General features: G+C 47.6%; 1 protein-coding gene across 1 annotated transcript; it reads right to left on the reverse strand.

Moving 5' to 3' along the window:
• Window positions 1-562: 562 nt before the first annotated feature.
• MRPS11 (mitochondrial ribosomal protein S11) lies at window positions 563-10,811 on the reverse strand. Its single transcript, XM_061181779.1, has 6 exons — window positions 10,483-10,811; window positions 10,222-10,350; window positions 5,294-5,392; window positions 3,035-3,164; window positions 1,744-1,809; window positions 563-969 (listed from the first exon to the last, which is right to left on the reverse strand). Exons 1-6 carry the CDS (start codon window positions 10,545-10,547, stop codon window positions 862-864), a joined length of 597 nt encoding a protein of 198 aa, XP_061037762.1. The 5' UTR covers window positions 10,548-10,811; the 3' UTR covers window positions 563-861.
• Between the last annotated feature and the right edge of the window lie 91 nt (window positions 10,812-10,902).

Raw genomic sequence — 10,902 nt, forward strand, 5'->3', positions numbered from 1 at the left:
GACTCGCTTTCCTGCACGTCTCAATTTGGGCTCTGCTCTCGCCCATCCCTCCATCTCCCCTAATTTCTAGAGAACCCTGTTTATACCACTCCACCCTCCCTCCTTTAGGGTCATGCAGTCTTGGGTGTTGGGGCTGCTGACGCCCACGGAGTGTGTAATACAGCCTTGACTGTGGGGAATCTCTGATGGTTCACACTTAAGGGAACCCGATTCCAGGACCACTCTCCCGTACTGTTAGGGCTAACTAACTTCAGACACGCCTGCTAACAGTGAAACCTGCTATCAGAATGCTCCAGAGGGAGGAGGCACAAAGCTCTCAATTTGGGGCCAAATTACAAGTTAGTAAGAAAAGTTGCTAATGAGCTCTGGAAACCTTGGTTAAGGGGCTAAAAAGGAAATATGTGAAACCAAAGAGGAAGGTGCCTGGTACTTAGTGGCCCACATTTACATCTTAATCCTTCCATCGAGGGTCTCACCTCAATTCACAATCTCATTTTCAGGAGGAAGTGGGGGGTTACTTTTTGCAACGCTGGAAGCAAAAAAACCCACAAATTACTACAGATGGTGGAGATATTTTTATTTTTTTCAGAGCAGCTGCAGCATTTACTGGTTGGAGTCTGAGCCACAGCCGCCACTGTAGCTCCCCTCCTGTCCAAGAGAGGCATGGCGTCACTTCTGGGCATACTGGTCTCCAGTCGAAGGAACAAGCAAAGGCCATCACATAAGGAGGCAGAGCTCTCCCTTACTGCCTGAAGGGTCTCTAACAAGCCCTCCCTGGAGAGAGCTCTGACAGTGTGCTTTCCATGAGGTCCAGCTGGAGGCGGGACTTGAGGTCAGGTTCAGGTGCAGGCTTCCTGCCCCTCACAGCCTCCGAGCCTTCCTGGGGCGGCAGCCGTTGTGCGGGATTGGGGTGTTGTCTGTGATTGAGATCACTTCCAGGCCCCCCATGGTCAGTCCCTTGATGGCAGACTGGAAGGAGAAGGAATAGCAGGATGGCACGGTCCCAGAAACGATGGCCCAGTGTGTCCAGACAGGGCCCGGAGAGGAACCGGTCGGGGGTGGGGGGGGTGGGGGCGGCGGCGTAGGGATGAGAAAGCTCACTGGCTCTGATATCTACAGTCCCAACGTGATGCCCTCACAGAGCTCTCCCTACCAACCCCTTCACCAAGCCCTCAACGCCGCCCACATCTCCAATCCCACTTGCCACGTCCCACCTGGCGCTTTACAATCTAAGAACAAAGACTGTTGTAAATCTCAACGCATCTTAAGCATTATGCTTTTGTAGTTTCCTCTGCCTGGAATGATCCCCCCACCCCCAATCCCATACGCATACCTGGTTAGTCCCTCGTCATTCTCAAAAAATCAGTAGAGATGTCACCTCTTTGGGGACACTTTCCTGATCACACCCAACAGGCTCCCAGCACCCTGGGCACAAGCTTTACCACTGCACTCACTAGTCTGTACTGAGGGACCCATTTGTGACAGTCCCCCAGGGGCCACCTTTCTGTTCCCAGTGCCTGGCACACAGCAGGCACTCCGTAAGTGTCTGATGAATTGAAACTAAGGGATCAGGGCTTGCTTTGAGAAACTTAGTAGATTAGAGGCAATGGAAAGAAACTTCAAGCCGTTAGGGAAATCCACTACAGGGTCCACTCCACTCTCCCTCCTCTGCTCTCACCCCCGTTTCTCTCACTAACTGAAGAAGCAAGCACACATGCTGGGCTGTGAAGCGAGGTCACTTACCAAGCGCCCTGGCCCCAGGCCTTTCACCACAACTCGGACGTGGGTCACACCCTTCCCCGTAGCTTTCTGGAGAGGAGCAACAAGTGGTTAGTGCTCTGAGAGAGAAGTGCGACATCCAAGCCCCTTGCTTCTGCCACCTGGAGCAACAGGGTTATGAGCTCCATGGAACAAGCACCCACACATGTAAACAGGCAGAAGACAGGGAAGGAAGCAAAGAGCAGATGGCCGAGGTGCAGGACAGACACCAGCAGTCAGCTGGGATCTCTTTCCGCCCAGGACAGCACTGCCACCTAGTGGAGACTTCTAAATATCGCTCAGATTTTTCCCAGGTGGATAAATGCAGAATTTCAGCCCATAAGGTGCCCTGGACTCCAAGGCTAAGCCTCAGTACCCTCTTAGAAAGTGTTATCTTATCATTTTAATCTTTAGTTATAGTTAAAATTTTCTTTCTTGTTTATAAAGGCAGTTTATTGCAGAAAGTCTGGAAAACACACAGGTCACTCAACCCACCATGCAGAAGCCACCGTTAACACTGACATATTTCTTTTAAGTGTATAAACCTGCCCATTAGTGGCCATTTAGTGTGTTTTGATGATCACTGATACATAGCAATCAGTATTTTGGGGCATCGAGCTTTGTCTGAAGGTCAAGGTTTTCCTTCCAGAGATACTCCCGGTTTGGCAGTGAACCTTTGTGAGGCCTGTGTGGTAGCAGACAGTGCCCAGGCCCTGGTCCCAGACCGGGTGGGGTCACTTCAGAGAACTGGACTGGCTGCATGGCTCTGAGCAAGCCACACACCCTGAATCCCAAATGACTCTTAAAAATGTGGGCAATACCGAGGGTCTTCTGAGGATTCAAGATAATGAACGTAAAGTGTCTGGCGTATAGTAGATACTGAATAAATACACCAACTGCAGCTCACTGCCACCTTGCTTTTAGAAAGGTCCGCAACAGTTCACGCTCCCTCTGGTACTGCAGGAGAGCCCTCACATGCCACCCCTCCTCCAGATGGACCGTTACCACAACCACACCCCACCCACCGCACTGGTCTTTAAATCCAGGAGGCTTTGGTGAGCCTTCAGCACCTGGCTCCTGCCTCTTCTAGAATGAACCGAGTGTTTCACTTCTACTGAAGCTGAGAGAAAGAGAAAAGAGAAGCCTTTTCACACACACCTCTTCAAACCACCCCCAATGTTAGGGTAGCCGCCTCAAGGACAACTTTCCTGCCAGTGATCAGCCATGCAGAAAGTGGAGCCCAGCACAGAGGGAGCCGGAAAGAACACACACTTACCACCGCGGCAGCTATGCCCGCTGTTTGCGCTGCAATGCCCGTGCCCTTCTTGGCATTCTGAAACCCCTCCGTGCCACAGGAAGCACGGGCAAGGGGCTGGTGAGCGGCAGAGACTACCTGGATCTGTGTGCTGGGAAAGGAGGGGAGGTGTACAGAATATAATGGCTCTTCAGGGGAGTAAGAGAGCGCTAACCCATGCCCAGACAAGCCCGAGTGTGAAAGAAAAAGACCGTTAGCTGCTTTCACTCTGAGCTTATCAGATGAGTGTTTTTTGAACTCCTGTAGGAGGTGCCAGGAAAGGTCAGAATCAACCCCTAAACCTCACTAAAAACTGACAAGTCGTATAATCTAAAGAGAGCCGTTATGCATGGAATGTTTGGGCTCCGCCTCCTAAATTCATGTTGAAATTCTAACCCCTAATGTGACGGTATTGGGAGGTGGGGCCATTGGGAGATGATTAGATCATGAGGGTGGAGCCCTTATAAACTGGATTAGTGCCTTATAAAAGGGACCCCAGAGAGCTCCCTTGCCTCTTCCAGCATGTGAGGACACAACGAGAAGCCAGCCATCTGCAACTTGGAAGACCTGTCACTAGAACCCGATCCTGCTGGCACACTGATCTCTGACTTGCAGCCTCAGAACTGTGAGAAATAAATGCTGTTTAAGCCACCCAGTTTGTGGTATTTTGTTATAGTGGCCTGAGCCGACTAACAGGAGCTCCATAATCTGAGGGTGCTAAGTGTCATCCAAAGGAAAGGTGGCATATTTTCCTCCTAGTATCTTCCCTGTAGCCAGTGTTTTAAATTAGATTCAGGGTCCTTTCTGGCTTCTTCTTTTTTTTTTCCCTAAGAAATCAGATTTTCACATCAGGTAATTTTTAATGATTTTTCATTGGTAAAGTTTCAAATATACACAAAAGTGGATAGAATAATGTCTGAACTCCCATGGACTCACCATTCAGCTTCAACAATTATTAACTCATATCCAATTTGGTTTCACCTATAAACTCTGTTTCTACTCCCCTCTATCCCCTAACTAATGGATTATTTTGAAGCAAATCTTAGATCCATCATTTCATCTGTAAATATTTCAGTATATATCTCTAAAAGATAAGGACTCTTTAACAAGTTAAATTAAAATTAAGAATAACTTCAAGAAATCCTTAGACATGCTTTCCATTTCCCTCTCGATCACTGCCCAGTCTCCTGGTCTGAAGAGCTCCCTGAGAACTCACCACAGAGGGAAGTGGAGAGTGGTTATGGGGAGACCTGCTGGAGCTGGCCCTGGGCTCAGGCCACCTGCTGTTGGCCTGGCTACGGCTGCCATTTCCCTACCAGGGCTTCTTGGGTTTTCTACACTGAACAGAGTAGAAATAGACAAGAGAATGGCTTGTCCCTGAGACAACCTCAACAGAGATCTACAGAGTGGGCCACAGACCCTTAGAAAAGCAAACGAACAAAGAGAGCTTACCTATGTCCTTAGCAGCCTGAGAAGAGAGGAAAATCCAGGGGCTCTCATTCCGAGCTTACCAGACGAAAGCTGAAATGCATCCTATGGCACCTCGCCTGTGCCCACCCTCTAGCTCTGACTACCAACAGTCTCTTGTATTGTTCTCTAAATTGCTTCATAGGCGACTGTTGACCAAACACCAATCCCATCTCCAAGTGGGGGCTGGTGTGCAAAGATGTTACTGACGTCAGCAAGATTTCCGTTGCCAACACACAGTTGGGAACTTACCCAGCACTGTCTGAAAGCCACACAGAACGCTAGTCTTCCAACCTTGTGCATCCCTACAAAGGCAGAGGTCGGTGCACGGTGGCCCAAGGCGAGTACTTTAAAGCAACTCTTATTTGGAGGTTTCCATTTTGCTTAGTTTGTTAGTAAATCATATATTCTGAAATAATCTCTCTCATTAATTAATCACCCATCCCCAGTACTAACACTTAACAAATACTTTCACAGAGGGACTTTCTGGCCCTAAAATATACTCTTCTCCAAGTCTTGAGCAGAACCAGGAAATACAATTCCCAAGGACAGCAATGAAATCTTATGAATGTGATATGCCTAACCTAGTTCACATTGTCATGAAATCTGAATAAACTATATAAAGAGAGAGGTGGTCTCCCCAAACCAGGAGGGAGCCCGGGGGACCTCTGCATCAGCATCTGTGTGCAGAACGTGGCAGCCTGACTTGTCCGCCCCCTCTGAAGGGGAAAGAAGCCCACTCTAGCCCTACCAGGTGCTCCCTTCCCTGCTTACTTGTTGTACGATGCTTTGATGTGTGCGATTGGGATCTCCTCAAATTTCTTTCCTGCCCACCTCAGAGAGCTCTCTTGTCCTGGAATTGGAGGGTAAATGCTGCAATTAGAAGAAAAATTTTAGGTAAGGTTGTCCTGATTTTTTCTTTTTTTTAATTAAAAAAAAAATTACAAGGTTTAAAAAAAGCCAACAGTACAGACAAACTCATAATAAAAAACAGCAGCTCTCTGCCTCAACCTGCTCCTGAGGTCACTGCCCCCAACCTTTCTGGCGCTGCTGCCACATCTGGGAACACGGTGCTTCAGCAGCCGTTTCCTGAGTTGTTGACTCTAGACACAGCTAGTGGCTTTCTGCTGGGAGGAAAGAGAATTTAATCCATGCTCCCCATCTTTACCTGTCCCTTCTAGTATAATCAGATCACTCTTTCCAGTCCTCTATAAGCTACTCTTTCTGCATTTAAAAAAATAAAGTCGAATCTCTATTTCTTGTTTTATCAACCACAGATACCTTGACTATATTATTGTTAGTTTGTACAAACAATATGATTTTTCATATCATATTGATATGACAAAATTATCTTAATAAAAAAAGACAAAATTGTCTTAATAATACTTATAAAAATCATTATTATAAAAAAAAAATCCAGTATTCCCTGGAATAGAGGTCAGCAAACTTTTTCTGTGAAGGGCCAGATAGTAAATATTTTAGGTTTTGCTGGTCGTAAAGTTTCTGTTGCAACTACTCAACTTTGCCACTGTGGTGCAAAAACAGCTACAGACAACAGTAAGTTAATAGGTGTGACTACTGTCCAATAAAAAACAGGAAACTGGCCAGATCTGGGTAGGGGCCAACTTGCCAAGCCCTATCCTAGACCAGCGGCTGTCCATGCTGGCTGAACAGCTGGATCACGTGATTCTTGCTTACACTCCACCCCAGACTTCTGGATGGGGCCTGAGAATCCATTTCTGAAGTAGCCCAAGTGAGTCAGAATGTGAACTCAGGGTTTAGCACACTGGCCTAGATATCATGTTGAGTTCAAGACCCCTCTCTATCTCAGTCCAATCTGTCCTCTGGCTGTCTCTTGGTCAGGACTCTTCATTTTCAGGTGGAGAAACTGAGTACAAATAGGGGAACAGGGTTAACAAGGGAAGCCAGGCCTTGGGTCGAGGGGCTCTACCCTGGTTCAGAGCTCTGCTCACCACCTGCGCTTTTTTTTATTCTAGACTCGAGCAAACCTGCTGCTGCACCCTGCCTACACGTACAGATCAGATCAGTGTTTGTACCCCCTCAGCCACCTGAACTACAATGGGTTCTGATTTAGAGAATACACTATTATCTGAGCATTATCCTCCTGACTGGCTTTCCTAGAGAGATTTAAAAAAAACACAACAGTAGCACAGTGGTATTCAAGAGTTACAAGTGTATTCTTTCCTGCTTGGCCTGATCTTAGAGATGATTTAGCATCTCAGCAGGTTGCCAGCTTATCAGCCTACAGTGAGGTGGAATGTGGACGAGGCTCTGAGATGACATTCATATTTAAAACATTACCATTTCCCCATTGATAATTTCCCCTATGGACTTGTGGGTCAAAAACTTAAGCCTTCTAAAGTCTGAACATACCAGCATAATGCCTTTTATATAGGCCAAGATTTTTGAACTAGGAAGGATTTGGAGCTTGAACCATTTAACTGAAGGCGCAGACAAGATCAAGCTTTTAAGCCTCCCAGGTCCAATGTACAAACGAACAAGTGGTTCACCCCGAGGCAGCCCAGAAACAGGAAAGACAAAGCTTTCTGGCGCTGGTCTGCTGCCTCTTCATACCATCCTCAAACCAGGCCCGCACACACGGCATCTCTTGCAAACGGCTGACAAGGACTGAAAATAGCCTGCACAGTTGGGTAGAGAAAAATACACAGTAGTGCAGTAGTACCTACTGTCTGTCTTTCTATTACAGTTTCTTGACCTCAGTACTACTGACATTTTGGGCAAGAGAATTCTCTGAGGGGGGGCTGTCCTGCACACTGTGGGGTGTTTAGCAACATCCCTGGCCTCTACCCAACTAGACATTGTCCCTCAAGTTGTGACAACCAAAAATGTCTTCAAACATCGCTAAAAGTCCCCTTGGAGGCACAGCCTCCCCGGGCTGAGAACCGCTGCTTTACTTTAATGACTTCTAACATCCAGTGGGCCCTCATTGCTGGCAATCATACAGCGCATCCACAGTTCAATTACCCTTTCACTGTCCTGGATGACTATTTTGTACCGTCTTTTGTCCTCTCAGACCTTCAACTCCTTCCTGCTTCCTCACTGCCCGCTGATGACCTTCACAGAGAAATAGAAGCAATCAGAGGCTCTTCCAGCTCCCACTACCAAACATCTGTGCCCACAATCTCTGCCTTCTCTCCTGTTATGATGCTCCACTTGTGTGTTAGCCCCTCAAGGACAGCAGTCCGGCATCCTCATTCTTTCCCCTCTCTACTGCATCATTCCCATCAGCAAAACATGTGGTCATTTCCCCAACCTAAAAACAAACAAAAACCTCTTGATCCTAAAGCCTCCTTTAGCACCTGCCCATTTCTATATTCCCGCTCAAAGAAATGACCATACCTGCTGTTTCTTCCTGTCTTCTATTCTCCTTGAACCCATGCTACTCAGACCTTAGCCCCTCATACCTCCACCAAAAATGCTCTAGTCAAGGTCACCAACCAACTCACAATGTTAAGTCCAATGAGCAATTCTGTCATCAGTCTATGGACCTATCATATCAGTAGCATTTGATATAGCTAATCTCTCTGCCCTTGAACCACATTAAAAAAAAAAAAAAACCCTCCAGGTTTTCTTAGTACTTCTCTGGAGGTTTCTTCTTTCTCTTTTGCTGATTTTTCCTCATCTCCCAAATCTCTAAATGCCAGAGGCTCCAGGGTTCTGTCCTTGGACCTCTTCTTCTCTTTGTTTACCCTTTCTCTCTTGATGATCTTGTATCTTATGGTTTTAAATATCATCTAGGGACTTCCCTGGTGGTCCAGTGGTTAGGACTCGGTGCTCTCACTGCCAGGGGGCCCTGGGTTCGATCCCTGGTCGGGGAACTAAAATCCCATAAGCCTTGTGGCAAAAAAACCCCAAAACAAACAAAAAATCATCTATATGACGAGTCTTCCAAATGTATACCTCTAGCCCAGATCTGTCCCCTGAACTCCATTTCTAATAGTCAATATTGTATCTCCACTTGGATGTTAATGAAGCATCTCAAACTTAACCACCCAAATCCAAGCTCCTGCAGTCTCCCCCGTCTTCATGACAACTCTATCTTTCCAGTTATTTAGGCCAAAAATTTTAGAGTGCTCCTTCAGTCCTCTCCTTTTCGCACATCTTACATGAACAAATCCTGTTGGTCATCTTCTAGATGTATCAGTCTGACCATTTATACTACCTCCACAGCTGCTACTCTGGTCCAGGCCAGCATCATTTCTCACCTAGATTACTTCAGTAGTTTTTTAGCTGCTTAGGAGACTTCTCCCACCTTCCATCCTCGCTTCCCTACAGTTCAATATCAACACAGCGGCCAAAGGGACCCTTTAAGATGTAAGCAGAATCATGTCAATCCTCCGTTCAGAATTCTCCAGTGACTTCCCACTTCACTCAGAGAATAAGCTGAAGTCCTCACGGTGGCCCACAAGGCCGACAGGATGTAGCCCTGCATGCCTGCTGCACCCCTTTGCCCTCCTGCCCCCACCTCCTGTTTTTAATCACTCCACGTTGGCCTTCTTGCTGCTGCTCTCAAACACTAGACACATTCCTACAATCTGTCGTACTTGTTTTCTTGTTTTCTATATACTGTCCCCTATCCACTCGAATTTAAGTTCTACGGGGGCAGGGACTTTTGTGTGTTTGGTCACCGATGCATCCCCAACACCTTGAACAGTGCCTGACGTTGCTGAGTGACTATAACAGAATCTTGGCTTAAATTCCTTCGGCAGCTCCCCACTGCCTACAGTGGGGACTGCGTAAAAGCCCCAGTGTTACAGATAAGACCCTCAGCATTCGGATTCCTTCTCACCCTGCTGGCCTCATCTGCCATCACACATACACTTGAATACACTGCGTTCTTTCACAATGCATGCCTTACACAGACTGTTAGTTTGCCTAAAACGACCTTTCATCTTTTCCAGCTGAACTCCCATTCAGTTCACTTCTTAACTTCACATTATTTTCTTGGCACTCTTGCCTGATTTCCTCTGGAGTCAGACACTCACTCTTTCATACTTCAAAACAACCATCTCTTACCTCCAATATACCACTGGTCAGATTATGGTGAAAACATTTGTATGTTTGTCTTCCCTGGTAGACTGTGAACTACTTGTGGGGAGGAATGATCTTCTGCATTTGTATCCCCAGCACCTAGCACGGTGCCTGGCACCAAGCAGGTTCTTAGAAAAGGTTTGTTAAATACAATGAAGTACAAGTAGCACAAAGCGGCAGTGGCACTGTGGAAAGCAAGTTGCCAGTCGCTGGGGCTAAGCACAAAAACCACCCTGGACCTTAGACCAACTCAAAAAAATGCATAATAACATACACCCTAGTGTAGCCACCCATCCCCGCCCCCTTTTGTGTCCGAGACCCAGGGAAGGTTGTTAGTCTGACGTGATGCCAGAGGGAAACAAAGGTGATATTTACTATACAACTTCGACGTTCACTCATTCATTCATCAAATGTTCATGAGCATTCATTTTGTCCCAAAGCTCATCTCATTTGATCCTTACAACCTCTTCCGGCGTTATTTCCACTTTCAGACGAAAAAGCTGAGGCTCAAAGATTAATCTGCATAAGGTCCCGCAGATGGCAAGTGACAAAGAGTTGGGAATTCACTGGTTCTCTGACTCTGGAGGGTGGTGCCAGTCTCCCGAGGGCTGGACCTAAGTGGCCCTCACCTGAAGCTGCTGCGGCTCGGAGCTGGCGCCGGAGCCTTCGCCTTCTCAGCTTCCGGCTTGGCCGCTGCGTCTTGCATCTGCTGGGAGCTAGTGTGGATGGTGGGGGTCAGCACTCCGGCCACGGCGACCCTGTGGAGAAGGAAAGCTCAGTGAGGTCCAGGCCTAACCGAGTCCTAACTGGAGTCCAGGTGTCTCATGGGACACGGGCAGGAGCGAATTCCCGCGGGTGGCCGTAGGCTCGGAGGGAATAATCATTCTTACCTGGTCGTCGGTGGCCAAACCCATAACCGCAAGAGCCAAGACCCCGCGTTTCTTACAACCTGCATGACTTGAGTTGACCCCAGTCAGCTCCCGTCCGCGGCGACCGCGGAGCTTGGCGGGGCTGGAGCGGAGCCAGCACCACGAGCGCTTGTGGGGGAGGGTGAAGAGGAAAAGTCACCTGATTCCTTTTTATAACGTACATTAAAGATTTTTCTTCCCATTTAAATGCTGTATAATAACTATCGTTGAGAGTGGCAACTGGGAATCCTCCCCCCTTTTCCTAGTTTTCTAACACGAGATCTTCGCCCACCCCTCCATATTGGAATGGTTCGTTCTACTAGTTCCGGGGAACCTAGCTCTTCCCGTCATGCTGTGCCCGCGCTGCCTTGTGGGAATATAGGATTGGCCCAGGACCTCGCT

Source organism: Eubalaena glacialis, chromosome 2 (genome assembly GCF_028564815.1).
Source record: "Eubalaena glacialis isolate mEubGla1 chromosome 2, mEubGla1.1.hap2.+ XY, whole genome shotgun sequence".
NCBI classification, from domain to species: domain Eukaryota; kingdom Metazoa; phylum Chordata; class Mammalia; order Artiodactyla; family Balaenidae; genus Eubalaena; species Eubalaena glacialis.